Source organism: Ranitomeya variabilis, chromosome 5, assembly GCF_051348905.1.
Source record: "Ranitomeya variabilis isolate aRanVar5 chromosome 5, aRanVar5.hap1, whole genome shotgun sequence".
Classification (NCBI taxonomy): domain Eukaryota; kingdom Metazoa; phylum Chordata; class Amphibia; order Anura; family Dendrobatidae; genus Ranitomeya; species Ranitomeya variabilis.
The window spans coordinates 174988435-175004748 of record NC_135236.1 but is presented as its reverse complement, the minus strand read 5'-3'; the positions used below and the strand labels follow the sequence as shown (position 1 = coordinate 175004748).

The 16314-nt window shown below is 45.1% G+C and overlaps 1 protein-coding gene across 6 annotated transcripts in view; it reads right to left on the bottom strand.

The window, feature by feature from the left end:
- TTLL13 (tubulin tyrosine ligase like 13) overlaps window positions 1-16314 on the bottom strand; it is a 128047-nt gene that overhangs the window by 31613 nt on the left and 80120 nt on the right. For all 6 annotated transcript variants that reach the window (XM_077263539.1, XM_077263541.1, XM_077263538.1 and 3 more), the window contains 4 exons: window positions 15935-16078; window positions 6416-6501; window positions 6105-6330; window positions 5658-5839 (listed from right to left, as the gene is read on the bottom strand). In XM_077263539.1, the coding sequence (XP_077119654.1) occupies window positions 5658-5839; window positions 6105-6330; window positions 6416-6501; window positions 15935-16078 (638 nt within the window). The remainder of the gene's footprint in view (window positions 1-5657; window positions 5840-6104; window positions 6331-6415; window positions 6502-15934; window positions 16079-16314) is intronic.

Below are 16314 nucleotides of genomic sequence, written 5' to 3'. Positions count from 1 at the left end.
TTTATAGCCAGAAAGGCTACGCAGACAGCTGCGGGCTGATATTCATAGCCTAGAGAGGGGCCATGGATATTGGTCCCCTCCCCGGCTACAAATACCAGTCCGCAGCTGCCCCAGAAAATGGCGCATCTGTAAGAAGCGCCAATTCCGGCACTTAGCCCCTCTCTTCCCACTCCCGTGTAGCGGTGGGATATGGGGTAATAAGGGGTTAATGTCACCTTGCTATTGTAAGGTGACATTAAGCCGGGTTAATAACGGAGAGGCGTCAATAAGACGCCTATCCGTTATTAATCCAATAATAAGAAAGGGTTAATAAAAAACGCACACATTAGGAAAAAGTATTTTAATATTCTTCATTTCACCATACTTACTATACTTCAGCGCCTGCAAAAAACGTAAAATAATAAACCGTATACTACCTGTCGGCCGTAGTTCAATTAATAACGAGTGTCCCACGACGATCTCCCCTATAGAACAGTGACATCGGGTGATGTCACTGCTCAATAGGACCCTCAGTGACACACTGACAGGAGACAATGGCTCCGGCAGTGCATCACTGAGGTTACTATAGTTCAAAGTCTCACTTTATGGCAATTGCTGCCTGGGAAAATGTCTCATACAGCAATGCCATAAAGTGAGACTAGGGACTATTTTCTCACAGGGGCGTAGGAATACATTGTGAGGAATACATTGTGGAAGGACACCTTCCATCATTGTGTTCCTGGAGCCCCTGGAGAGCAGTCGCATCAGCAAATGCTCCTGCTCTCCACGGGAGATCGTCGAGGGACACTCGTTTTAATTGGATTTCTGTGGATCAGGGAGTATATTGGTTGTTTATTATTTTAATATTTTTTACAGATGACAATGGCTTCGGGGATCAAGGTGACAAGTGATGGTGAGTATGTACTCAGTTATATGTACTGTATGTCTGTATGTATGTTGTATGTATGTACGTACTGTATGTGGCATGTTGCATGTCGCATGTCACATGTTGCATGTCGTCGCATGTTGCCGCATGGTGCATGTTGCATGTCGTCGCATGGCGCATGTCGTCGCATGGCACATGTCATATGTTGCATGTCGTCACATGTTGTCGCATGGTGCATGTCGCATGTCATATGTTGCATGTCGCATGTTGCATGTCGTCGCATGGTGCATCTCACATTTTGTCGCATGGTGCATGTCGTCGCATGTCGTCGCATGGTGCATGTCGCATGGTGCATGTCGTCGCATAATGCATGTCGTCGCATTGTGCATGTCGCATGGTGCATGTCGCAGCATGGTGCATGTCGCAGCATGGTGCATGTCATCGCCTGTTGTCGCATGGTGCATGTCGCATGTCATATGTTGCATCTCACATGTTGTCGCATGGTGCATGTTGTCGCATGGTGCATGTCGCACGGTGCATGTTGTCGCATGGTGCATGTCGTCGGATTGTGCATGTCGCATGGTGCATGTCACCGCATGTCGTCGCATGGTGCATGTCGCAGCGTGGTGCATGTCGCAGCATGGTGCATGTCATCGCCTGTCGTCGCATGGTGCATGTCGTCGCATGGTGCATTTCGTCACATGGTGCATGTCATGTTGCATGTTGTTGCATGGTGCATGTCACATGTCATCGCATGGTGCATGTCGCCGCATGGTGCATGTCGTCACATGTCGCATGGTGTATGTCACATGTTGTTACATGTCACATGGTGTGTGTTGTATGTATGTATGTACTGTATATGTGTATTTTTTTTTTTTTTACATTCAACACATTAGCCGGATGATGGGACTACTACTGTCCCATCATTGGCTAATGTGTCACTCACTGTCACTGTAGCAGGCAGAGCCCGATGGGACTTGTAGTCCCATCGGACGATGCCTGCACACAGAAACACACACACACACACACACACCCAAAGACCATCCCCCGCAGCAGACCCCAGCACATACCGGCGCCGGCCACACATACCGGCGCCGGCACGCAGATCCCCGGCGCCCGCACAATCATCCCTTCACAGCCCCGCCCGCCCCCAGCACAGCCCCGCAGGCAGCCACCAGCGCCGCCCACAGCCCAGTCACTCTTGATGAGTGACTGCTGACTGTGAGGTTGGCTCACGCCTGCTGCTGACGTCACGTCAATTTCCAGAGTCTGGAAATTTACGTGACGTCGGCGGAAATAAGCAGCGGCTGCAGCCTGGGGGTCACGTGACCTGGACTCAGCCGCCGGCATAGCGCCGCTCACAGGCGAAAACGGCAACAGAAGGTATTTACACAATTCATTAGGGGCCCCGGGGGGATACATTGGGGGGTTAACTGAAAGTAGTGGACAACCCCTTTAAGGACTTCGGCTTCAAATCTGCAGTCAAGATATATGACTGCAAACTTGAAAATCCTCACAGGCAGGAACAGCTGGTCATGTAACCGCAAGCATGCAATCTGTATACTTGCGGTCACGCACCCGCCGCCGACACCGGAGAATCCTCACGGCACGTAGTGACTGTGATATGAGAATAAACAAGTCTGCAGTCACAGAGTTACTTCCAACTTGTAGCTTAAGGCCAGACAACCCGTTTAATATGGGAATAACCCTTTTTTTTCGTCTAGCAGAACAGAGGCGAAATAGATCATCTGTAAAGTAATACAGGAAAGATATATATCTTGGTACCGTGTTAGCCAGTAGATAGAAAAATATTTAGAATTGAGAGTCCTCAGTGGTTGATACCTTTTAATGGCTAACTGAAAAGATGGTAACAAATTGCAAGCTTTCGAGACTACACATGTCTCTTCGTCAGGCAAAGGCTACTTTCACACTAGCGTCGTGCACTGCACGTCGCTATGCGACGTTGCAGCGCACCGACGCATAGTGTGGAAGCGCTGCACAACGGGGGCAGCGGATGCTGTTTTTCAACGCATCCGCTGCCCCATTGTGAGGTGCGGGGAGGCGGGGGCGACGACGCACCCAAAAACGTTACATGCAACGTTTTTTGGTGGCGACGGTCCGACGCAACCGTCGCACGACGGTTGCGACGTGTGGCAATGCGTCGCACTGCGTCGCTAATAAAAGTCATTGGAGAAAAAAACGCATCCTGCAAGCACTTTTGCAGGATGCGTTTTTTCTTCAAAACGACGCATAGCGACGTGCAGTGCACGACGCTAGTGTGAAAGTAGCCAAAGACTAATACAACATCTGAAGAATCACATATTTATACACAACACAGTACAGAACTGTCATTATGGAGAATGATAAACAGTTGTGTCCATAAATATTGGAACAATTCGCAGATAAGGAGTGAATGTTTTATTGTCCTCTCATTGCACTTCAGACCTTATGGGACATCATAACAAAGAACCAGACCCCAATCAGAGGACAATAAAACATTCACTCCATATCTGCGAATTGTTCCAATATTTATGGACACAACTGTTTATCACTCTCCCATAATGACAGTTCTGTGCTATGTTGTGTATAAATATGTGATTCTTCAGATGTTGTATTAGTCTATGCCTGATGAAGAGGCCTGAGTAGTCTCGAAAGCTTGCAATTTGTTACCATCTTTTCAGTTAGCCATTAAAGGGAACCTGTCACCCCCAAAATCGAAGGTGAGCTAAGCCCACCGGCATCAGGGGCTTATCTACAGCATTCTGTAATGCTGTAATTCCTTATGGAGAGTGACATACCATCTCTGGCTTGTCAAGGTAAGGAGGCTTATTCGCCGTGCAATGCTCCTCTGGGAAATATAATATGCAAATTGCCTCTTCTGAGAAAAAGAGGACTTAACTCTATAGCGCCACCTGTTGGAAGTAGCGATCCTACAAGTCACAATCAACCCTTTAACGAGTCGTGCAATATGACTTAGGATAAAAGCCAAATCAGTATCTCAATTCGCAGACACGGTGTTTCGGGCTGTTGGCCCTCGTCAGTGCGTAGCATGAGAACTGATTTGGCTAGGTGAGAGGCTCTGGACTGGGGTCTAAGGGGTATCGTTTCTCCTTATGGAGAGTGACATACCATCTCTGGCTTGTCAAGGTAAGGAGGCTTATTCGCCGTGCAATGCTCCTCTGGGAAATATAATATGCAAATTGCCTCTTCTGAGAAAAAGAGGACTTAACGCTATAGCGCCACCTGTTGGAAGTAGCGATCCTTTCAAAAGGTAACTTCAAAACACAGAGAGACAGAAGAGTCTGGGAATATAAACTGATGACGACCTTTGACTGTCTTAGTGGTGGAATGAATGTGTCGCATAGATTTATGTCTTTTTACATTAACTAAGGAACTTGCCCCTCAGACTATAAGGGGTCATCACAACAGAGACCCCAATCAGGACAATAAAACATTCCTTATCTAAGAACTGGCCCAACATTTATGGACATAACTGTTTATCCCTCATGGTAATTCTGCTTCATGCCACCTGTCTTATCCATGTTTTTTTTTTTTTTTTGTTCTGTGCTATGTTGTGCATAAATATGTGATTCTTCAGAATTTCTTTTAGTCTGTGCCTGATGAAGAGACCTGAGTAGTCTCGAAAGCTTGCAATTTGTTACCATCTTTTCAGTTAGCCATTAAAAGGTATCAACCACTGAGGACTCTCAATTCTAATCATTTTTCTATCTACTGGCTAACACGGTACCAAGATATATATCTTTCCTGTGGTAAAAATGATACTTTTTTTTTTTTACTACTTTTAAACAATTCTGTATTTACAAAAAAAATAGTTTGCATCCTATTTTCGAAGACCAATAACTTTTGAATCTTTCTTTCAATGGATCTCATTGATGGCTTTTTTTGTGTGGAGCAAGCTGTGTTGGTACCCTTTATAATTCCATTTTCTGGGTGGGAGTCATGGTGACTGAAAAACCGTAATACTAGCAATAAATTACATTTTATATTTTGAAAGACATGGCAATGACAAATAAGGGACCATTAAGCTCCATCCACACACAGAATTGACTGTTGCTCTGAAACGCTGAGGCATCCTTTAAGAAAGAACCTGATATGAAAAACATTGTTAACTAGACAGCCCCCTATGATCTCCCCCTATTCGGCTAAGCTTGATTGCCAGGCTTCGGCATTTATGTACAGTAAATAGAGAGAGACACCTAGCAGACACTTCTCCGGGGTCTGACTCTTTGGATTGGCAACTTTTCCGATTAGAACAGTTATTTGTAATGAAGGAGTCTTCTCTACTTCATGCTGTCCATGGTTATGGCCACATGAATCTGCCATCACTAGGTGATCTGATGCAGTCTGTATGATGTGATATTAAATTGTAGAATGGGAAATATTAATATTCACAGGAGAATTATCTTTTGGACTTGAAGAGGGGTCATCTGGGCTTGACATATTTATGACCTAAACATTGGACAGGTAATCAACATCAGATCAATGGGGGTCTGACGCCCGGCACCCCCACAGATCAGCTGTTATCAAAAGAATAATAGCTGTTCTGCAGTACTCAGCAGTGCCTGCTACACAGTGTATTCAGCTTCATTTGAAGCATTTTTATACTTTGGCTATAGAAGCAAATAACAGCTGATCACGGGGGTGCCAGGTGGTGGACACCCACAGATTGGATATTGATGACATATTTAACGGCCATCGTTCCTACGGATAAATTATCACTGTGTTGTGCCTAGACTATTTCTTTAATTGCTTCAAAACGTGAACTTATTACCTGTTTTCTTTGGGCACATTCCGCTGAAGTAAGCGTTCCTTAACTTTGCGTTTATCTTCTTCAAGAACTTTTCTTTTGTCACAAGCCCGAAGATTGATCAAATTAAGGGTATCCTGAAGTAGGGCATCCTTCACTTCCCTGTCCAAGTGTGAGTCTGTGGTAAAGCTTGGGGAATGATTCACCTACAGAAAACAAGAGTACATCTTATACAAAATAAAAACCAAGCACTATTCTCCAAGTACCATTTATAATAATGTATTTATTGTACCCTACATTTGAAAGGTGTCAAGCCCCATTTGGTTTTTGCCACTTCAGGAGCACTTAGTTTGTGCCCATGGATCCTAGGGTACACACCACAAAGTCACATCCGTATAAAAACCACAAAAACCATAGCAGGCTAGCGTCATAACTTTTCTCACATTTTTATATTGACATTAGAGATTTTACCTCCAGCAGCCAAGGTTTTAATTTTTTGTCCACTAAGATGTCAAATCCTAGAATCTCGAAGCAAGCGCTGCCTGCGATATGATTTGGGAAGCAGGTTCGGTAATTGTGCTTCAGGATGGGGTGTGCAGATATCAGAGTCTTTATAACTACATCCTCAATATCTTCCCACAGCTTTACTGTGTTGTACGTGTTGCTCTCCAGCCAGGTCCTTAGAGTTGATAGTTTTCTATTATTCAAAATATAAAATGTACAAAAATGGACACAAGTCATACAGAAACATATCCGTACCCACTGCAGCACACAGCACTCACCTCTTACTTCCCGTCATGTCATCTCTGATAAAGTTGTCGCTGTGCTTGTTGATGGCATAATTGGTCAGGTGCATACAGACATCGTCCTGTCAGAATGAATTTTACTAACTTAAGTAACTCAGAGTTTTTCAAATATTTACAACTGAGGCATGCGGTAAGTACACAGGAATCTGTTTCTATTACCTCCATCTCAAGCAATGGGATACAAGATTGTGTAGTGAAGGGTAAAACTACTAAAGATATCTGATTGATGTGTATCTCCGCTACCAAGAATTCTTTGTGTGTCATGACTCTGTTGTCGGGTGTCCCGGGACTAGTGGATCCTTCCCTGTCCCTAACGCTAAGGGTACCCAAATTCACCCTGGTCCCTGGATTACTTCTGATGGTGAAGATACCGGGGCCACGTACCTTGTCTTAGCTACTGAATCTGCCCTCAATCTGTACCCTTCCCCTACTCATAGAAGAGGGGAGTAGTAGTGTACCTGTAATACACCAACCAGCCAGACTAACAAAGTAATACAAGCAGGGATAATGAATAATACCAATCACACAAATATACTCACACAAACAACAGAGGAATGCACCAGGGAGTGGAGGATGGGGTTAAACCAAAGTAGGAGAAGAAGGGGAATTATCACACACCCAAAACCTAGCAACAGTCACAGATACTGTAAATCCACCAAACACCTTTTCAAATAACAGCCAACAACAACTTCCAGCCAAGCAGCAAAAGCTAGCTCTGACAATGAGTGCTTGCCAGGGTCCAGATATATAGGAGATGGGAATGGCTAGCAATGAACAGCTGAGCCTTAATGCAGGAAAGTTTCCAGGAGCTCTCAACTGAGCAAATTTACCCCTGCACTGCTAAAAGATACCTGCACCATTTAATATGAAGGTGAACTGCTTCTAATCAGTGCAGTAGGCGAAATCAGACACTGCGGTATCCTGGCTCCTCTCTGTCATGGCAAACCCATGACAACGTGATCATATGACCTCAGTTAAAAATAGATGGGAGAGATATGTGGTACAAATATCCATGGAGGCATGGGAGAACGTTTTGGAACCAACACGGGGGATATCAATTAACACAGCCCAGAGGAGTTCACAATTATTTTTGATTCATAGAATTTATAGAACTCCAAAAGCATTATACTCGATGGGTCTCAAGGCTGATGATCGTTGGGGAAGGAGGAGCAGATTTCCTTCATATGTTTTGGTCTTGAACGCAATTGAGGGAGTTATGGGATAACGTTGGTAGACTAATTCGTGAGGTGTTTAATATTCCAATTTCTATTAATTTTAAATCTTGTGTTCTGGGTGTTCTTGTGGGGGAATTGGAGAATTGGTTAACCATAGCAAAAATCATGTAATGTAGACTATTGCTAAACACTGTCTAGCAACTAGCCTTCCCTTGACTGATGAGATAGTGTGGGGATTAAACAATACAACCCTAATGGAAAAAAATATATATTAAAAGAGGAGCTGTTAGCAAGTTTGGCAAACAATGGGGAGATTGTATTAAATGCCTGGCAGTAATTTCTGAGCTATTGGCATCGGATGTCATTTTTAGTTTATTGTTGCTAGGTTGAAAAATATATTTAAATATGTTATAAAACTTGGTGTAAGTGTTGAGCACTCAGAGCCAAATTGAATTACCTGTCATTTTGATATAGCAAGGGAATAAAGAGGTAGGTGGGTGGGGGCTGGTTTGGAGGTGGGGGGCTATGGGGATATGTAAAATTCATACAAACAAGTTATTTGCAGAATTGGTTGAAGATGTTCCTAGTCTGGATATTTAGACACATCCTTTGTATTTAACGGTTATACTCTTCCAATGTCTGTTATCACTGATGTTTATATATATATACTAGATGGTGGCCCGATTCTAATGCATCGGGTATTCTAGAATATGTATGTGTAGTATATTGCACAGCCCACGCAGTATATTGCACAGCCACGCAGTACATTGCACAGCCCACGTAGTACATTGCGCAGCCACGCAGTACATTGCGCAGCCCATGCAATACATTGCGCAGCCACGCAGTACATTGCGCAGCCCACGTAGTACATTGCACAGCCCACGTAGTACACTGCACAGCCCACGCAGTACATCGCGCAGCCCACGCAGTACATTGCGCAGCCCACGCAGTACATTGCATGTCCACGTAGTATATTGCCCAGTCACGTAGTATTTTGCCCAGTCACGTAGTATAATGCTCCATGCAGTTATGGCCCCATAGATGCCCCATATAATGCTCCATGCAGTTCTTTATGGCCCCATAGATGCCCCATATAATGCTCCATGCAGTTATGGCCCCATAGATGCCCCATATAATGCTCCATGCAGTTCTTTATGGCCCCATAGATGCCCCATATAATGCTCCATGCAGTTCTTTATGGCCCCATAGATGCCCCATATAATGCTCCATGCAGTTCTTTATGGCCCCATAGATGCCCCATATATTGCTCCATGCAGTTATGGCCCCATAGATGCTCTATATAATGCTCCATGCAGTTATGGCCCCATAGATGCTCTATATAATGCTCCATGCAGTTATGGCCCCATAGATGGCCCATATAATGCTACATGCAGTTATGGCCCCATAGATGGCCCATATAATGCTCTATGCAGTTATGGCCCCATAGATGCCCCATATAATGCTCCATGCAGTTATGGCCCCATAGATGCCCCGTGTAATGCTCCAAGCAGTTCTTTATGGCCCTATAGACGCTCCATACAACATTGTGCCACGTGTAATGCTGCTGCTGAGGCAATAAAAACAAAATATCACATACTCACCTCTCGTCGCTGCTACTCAGCATCCCGTCTCTCCGCACTGACTGTTCAGGCAGAGGGCGGCGCAGTTATATACTGCATGGGCTGTGCTATATACTATGTGCCCTGTGTTATATACTGCGTGGCCTGTGTTATATACTGCGTGGCTGCTATATACTGCGTGGCCTGTGTTATATACTGCGTGGCTGCTATATACTGCGTGGGCTGTGTTATATAGTAAGTGGGCTGTGTTATATATAGTGCGTGGCCTGTATTAACGCATCTGGTATTCTAGAATATGTATGTATGTATATAGCAGCCACATAGTATATAGCACAGGCCACGTACTATTTGTCTGCTATATACTACATGCCTCCTATATACTAAGTATATAACACTGCCCATGTAGTATATAGCACAGCCCTGCAGTATATTACACACCTCACGTAGTATATAACACTGCCCATGTAGTATAGCACAGCCCCCGCAGTATATCACACAGCCCACGTAGTATATAACACTGCCCATGTAGTATATAGCACAGCCCCCGCAGTATGTCACACAGCCCACGCAGTATATAACACTGGCCACATAGTATATAGCAGCCCCTGCAGTATATCACACAGCCCACGCAGTATTTAGCAGTGTGGGCACCATATCCCTGTCGCCTGTCGCTAATTGTTCGCGGCCAGCCACGTAGTATATAGCGTAGTATTCTAGAATATGTATGTAGTTTATTTATGAAGATTGAAGAATAATGCAATAATGGGTAAAATATATTTATTATCATTAAATTTTATTGGTCATAGAACTTAATACAATTGAATAAAATTATGAAACAGATCATCAAAATATATAAACCACATTACATGAACTGTAACTGTATTTAAATAAATTATCGGACAAAAGAAGGACATTGACACTATAATATATTTATTAACAATATCAAGCCAAAATATTTTTGTACACCACATTTCTTGTGAATACCTTTTGACTACCTATAAGCAATCCAGGGGGCGGTGCAATGTTGGCACAGAATGAAGCAAACGCATGAGAACTGTTGATGCTTCTGATATTTTCCATGAAATTTCTATTGTGTTGATGCATTCCTTTCATTAACTGCTCAAACAGATCTGAGTAGTGAGGTCTCGGTAGCATAACTTTTCCTTTTTGGCAGCATTGAGTAAACTGATTGTCAGATGGTTTTTCATCAATGAAATTCAGAGAGTCGCATTTAGAGCAAACTGCATTCATATTCCCACAGTAGTGTTCATGAATTGTACTTTCATTGTCTGTTACGTAATGTGCAAGTTGTTGAATATTGTCCTGGTCTTGCCTTAGTTGGTAGAGCATTCGTTTTTTATGAATTTGGCGAGCATGTTGTTCCTGTCGTACAACAGTTTGTTCTGGTGTCTCCGATTGGCGACAGTGTCTGTGAGATTCCACATCCTGGGCTTGTCTGGCGGCAGTTTGTTGTGGTGTCTCCTGTTCCCGATGTTGTCGTTTTCTTGCTGCTGCTGCTGCTTTTCTGTCATCCTCATTGGCGTATTTTCGTTTACGACCCATTCTAAGATAGAAACACAGGGAGATGCCGCCCATACAGGGAGACGCAGGCAGGCATCCTACACAATGGCGGCACTTGACAGCAGTGGAGGACAATGATGATTCCAGAATTCACGGCAGACTGTGCCCGTCGCTGATTGGTCGAGGCCGGCTGGCCTCGACCAATCAGAGACTGTGCCCGTCGCTGATTGGTCGAGGCCGCCAGGCCTCAACCAATCAGAGACGCGGGATTTCCAGGACAGACAGACAATTAAACCCTTAGACAATTATATATATATATATATATATATATATATATATATATATATATATATATATACTATAACAACCCTGCTGGCATCGCTGCATGGCCTCCCATCCCCCACCTGCATTACACTCAAACTCACTTACTTCTCTGGGCCTTGTTGTGACTTCTCTCTGCTGCCAGGTCCATGCTGTGTGCCTCATGTCTGCTGTTTGCTCTGTGCATGCTCTGTCTGTGTGCATAGGGGGGGCGGCACCGGCAACTCCTGTGTCTTATTGAGTCTGTGTGCACCTTGCTAAGGTGTCCCCGTCCAATTGCCATGAGGCTTCCTGTATTTAAGAGATCCCCACCCATTGGTGGGGGCCTGTGCAACTTACTTCCTCAGTCAGTTCTTAGCTGCTGAGGTGCCAGGCCCTGGCTCTTTTACTCTCGTGTCTGCCACCCAGGGGGGCGTTGTACCCTGGTCTGTGCCCTGTGTAGCCACCCAGTGGGGCTTAGTACCCTGGCCTATGTCCTTGTGTAGCCACCCAGCGGGGCTTCATACCCTGGCCTATGTCCGCCACCCAGAGGGTCATCGTACCCTGGCTTGTGTCCATGACTCTGTGCCTTGTCTCGTTCCTGACTCTGTCTTAGTTAGTCCTGTTCCTGTGTTCGTTTATATCCCTGTCTTGGTTTGCTTTCTCTGCTGTGCGTACTCTGTATCTAGCTTTGCTCTGCACTCTGTGTCTTGCTTTGCTCTGCTTTCAGCTCTGCTCTCTGCGACCTTGCTTTGCTCCTTGCTCTGCACTCTGTGTCTTTGCTCTGCTCTCAGCTCTGCACTTTGTGGCTTTGCTCTCGGCTCTGCTCTCTGTAGCTTTGCTCTGCACTCTGACTTTGCTCTGCTCTCAGCTCTGCACTCTGTGGCTTTGCTCTGTGGCTCCGCTCCTTGCGGTTCTTCCCTGCTCCGCCTCCTGCGTCTCTGCACTTGGCTCTGCCTCCTCCGCCTTCTGCTCTTGGCTCTGCCTCCTGCTCTTGGCTCCGCCTCCTGCTCTTGGCTCCGCCTCCTATGTGTCCACACTTAGCTCCACCTCCTGCTCTTGGCTCCGCCTCATGCGTTTCTGCACTTGGCTCCTCCTCCTGGCTTTGCCTCCTGTGTCTCTGTTCTTGGCTCTAGCTCCTGTGCTTTCGCTCTGCATCCGCTCTTGCGGTCTTTCTCTACCTATTCTTAAGTCCTCCTGTCTGAACAGGTTCTTACCTGTTTTACATACCTGCCTGCAGACCGGTCCCTACCGGTTCTTCCAGTGTACCAGCCTTGTCCGCCTGTCCTGCCAGGGAGCCAGCCGTACCTGCCTACCAGAGAGCCAGCCGTGCCCGCCTGCCTGCCAGTGTCTCTGTTGTACCCGTCGGCCTGCCTGTGTCCCAGCCGTGCCCGCCTGTCTGCCAGAGTGCCAGCCGTGCCCGCTTGCCTCTCTATGTTCCGATCTCCGGTGGGATCAGCAGCCACAGCCAGACACCACCCTGGAGTAGCACCTGGTAGCTTCCTGCCGCACAAGTCTGACCTCACCATCAGAGGCTCCAGCGAATACCAAGGAAGCTACTTAGTTACGCCCCTTCCAGGGAAGTCTGGTCTGTGGCACAGTTGGGCCACACCCCCGCACGCCGCGCCAACCAGTCTGGGCGCGAGCGTGACACATACACAGCTCTGGCAAAAATTAAGAGACCACCACATCAAAACCCTGTCATGGGCAGCCCAATCTCAAGACCTGAACCCCATTGAAAATCTCTGGAATGTAATCAGGAGAATGATGGCTAGTTACAAGCCATCATTTGATGAAGAACTGCTTAAATTTTTGTGCCAGAAGCAGTGTGAAAGACTGGTGGAAAGCATGCCAAGACGCATGAAAGCTGTGATTAAAAATCATGGTTATTCCACAAAATATTGATTTCTGAACTCTTCCTGAGTTAAAACATTAGTATTGTCGTTTCTAAATGATTATGAACTTGCTTTCTTTGCATTATTTGACATCTGAAAGCACTGAGTTGTTTTTTTTTAATTTTGACCATTTTTCTTTGTCAGAAAAAACAAACAAAATGTATTGCTTGGAAATTCAGACATGTTGTCAGAAGTTTATAGACTAAAAGAACAATTTACATTTTACTCAAAATTATACCTATAAAAAGAAAAATCAGACAAACTGAATATTTTGCAGTGGTCTCTTAATTTTTGCCAGAGCTGTATATATTATCTATATCTATCTATCTATCTATCTATCTATCTATATGTATACATACAGTGGGTACGGAAATTATTCATACCCCTTTAAGCCTCTCCTCAGAGCAAGACATATGAAAGTCCGCATAGACTTTGCTAAAAAAAACACATAAAGGACTCCCAGACTATAAGAAATAAGATTCTCAGGTCTGATGAGACAAAGATAGACCTTTTGGTGATAATTCTAAGCAGTATGTGTGGAGAAAACCAGGCACTGCTCATCACCTGCCCAATACCATCCCAATAGTGAAACATGATAGTGGCAGCATCATGCTATGGGGGTGTTTTTCAGCTGCAGGGACAGGACGACTGGTTGGCATAGAAGGAAACATGACTGCGGCCAAGTACAGAGATATCCTGGATGAAAACCTTTTCCAGAGTGCTCTGGACTACAGACTTGGCCGAAGGTTCACCTTCCAACAAGACAATGACCCTAAGCACACAGCTAAAATAACAAAGCAGGGGCTTCAAAACAACACTGTGACCATTATTGACTGGCCCAGCCAGAGCCCTGACCTAAACCCAATTGAGCATCTCTGGAAAGACCTGAAAATGGCTGTCCACCAACGTCCACCATCTAACCTGTCAGAACTGGAGAGGATCTGCAAGGATGAATGGCAGAGGATCCCCAAATCCAGGTGTGAAAAACTTGTTGCATCATTCCCAAGAAGACTCATGGCTGTACTAGCTCAAAAGGTGCTTCTACTCAATACTGAGCAAAGGGTCTGAATACTTATGACAATTATTTTTCACAGGTTGCACAGCACCAAAACAAAACCATAAATAAAAATCCCTAGCCTTGTCCAGGCGCTAACTAAACAGCACAGACCCTGGCTACTCACACGCGGCTGAGCTAGCCCCAATCTGGTCAACTAAACAGCTCTTGTACATAGCAACCAATAATACTGCAGTTTGATGCAGACTCTTCTCAGAGAGAGATATTGGCCCGTCTTTCTTTTTAACGTCAACAAATCCACTCTGGTCAGCTTCCTCCAGCTGACACACCCTAACTGACTAAGGTGAACAGCTAGCCTGACTATAAGCAGGGCTAGCCATGTGCCAATAATTAAGTCTGTAGCGCTAGGATTTAAACCTGACGTACCTGGCTTGCTACAATATTTATATATATATGTATATATACACTCACCGGCCACTTTATTAGGTACACCTGTCCAACTTCTTGTTAACACTTAATTTCTAATCAGCCAATCACATGGCGGCAACTCAGTGCATTTAGGCATGTAGACATGGTCAAGACAATCTCCTGCAGTTCAAACCGAGCATCAGTATGGGGAAGAAAGGTGATTTGAGTGCCTTTGAACGTGGCATGGTTGTTGGTGCCAGAAGGGCTGGTCTGAGTATTTCAGAAACTGCTGATCTACTGGGATTTTCACGCACAACCATCTCTAGGGTTTACAGAGAATGGTCCGAAAAAGAAAAAAAATCCAGTGAGCGGCAGTTCTGTGGGCAGAAATGCCTTGTTGATGCCAGAGGTCAGAGGAGAATGGGCAGACTGGTTCGAGCTGATAGAAAGGCAACAGTGACTCAAATCGCCACCCGTTACAACCAAGGTAGGCCTAAGAGCATCTCTGAACGCACAGTGCGTCGAACTTTGAGGCAGATGGGCTACAGCAGCAGAAGACCACACCGGGTACCACTCCTTTCAGCTAAGAACAGGAAACTGAGGCTACAATTTGTGCAAGCTCATCGAAATTGGACAGTAGAAGATTGGAAAAACGTTGCTTGGTCTGATGAGTCTCGATTTCTGCTGCGACATTCGGATGGTAGGGTCAGAATTTGGCGTAAACAACATGAAAGCATGGATCCATCCTGCCTTGTATGGAGCATCTTTGGGATGTGCAGCCGACAAATCTGCGGCAACTGTGTGATGCCATCATGTCAATATGGACCAAAATCTCTGAGGAATGCTTCCAGCACCTTGTTGAATCTATGCCACGAAAAATTGAGGCAGTTCTGAAGGCAAAAGGGGGTCCAACCCGTTACTAGCATGGTGTACCTAATAAAGTGGCCGGTGAGTGTATATGTTGTAAGGTGGCAGCTGGACAGGTCTTGGGTGGGAGATTGTGTCCCCGAGGTGATGTAGGACCCGGAGAAGCAGGTTCCAGCACATGTATTGCTGAGAAGTGTTTTATTGGGCCCAGATTATGGGTCCAGGTTTCACGAGCAGCTGAAAGAGCTGGATGGGATCAGCTGCTCACTTACCTCAGGAAGGTTTTTGGGATAGCGATTAAGGCAGCTGGGGTTGTCTCACTTTGTGTGTGTGGAAGGTGAGGAGGCCTTGTATGTGCTGCTCAGACCCTGCTGGAGTCAGAGAGTGAAGGTTTGACATTTATTCGGGTGAGCCCGTGCTTGTATGGACTGGTTAGTTTCCATTTTTGTTCTGTTATATCTTTTTGTTCCCAGAAGAGGCTATTTTATTTTGTTAACCAAATGGTTTATGGACATTTAATACACCACCCGTTTGTTCTAAACCGACAAACTGAATCCCTGTGTGTGAACCAGCATATACTACAGAACTGATCCCTCACAGTGTATATATATATATTAGTACTACTACCGTGTTTTCTTTGGGGGTAATCTCTGTAAACATTAAATATGTTGTAGAAAATGCACATTTTTCCAGAGGGAAATATATAGTTTTAGTGGGTCTTAGGAGCTACTTACCAGATTGCTGTGACTAGGTTCTGTATAACTCATGGTTGCAAAACGTGCAAGGCCTTCCTTGTAGATGAAAATGCGCAGAGGTTCACAAGATGTTACAAGGACATATATACGTAGATCAAATTTGTACCCATCAATCAGGAATGGCTGTGGAAATATACCTGCATCAGTCAGTGTGAAGATAACATTTGTGGATCATGGCTATGGCAGGATACTGATGATGTTGCTTAGATGTTAAGGTACCTTCACACTAAACGATATCGCTAGCGATCCGTGACGTTGCAGTGTCCTGGATAGCGATATCGTTTAGTTTGACACGCAGCAGCGATCAGGATCCTGCTGTGATATCGCTGGTCGTTGAACAAAGTTCAGAACTTTATTTG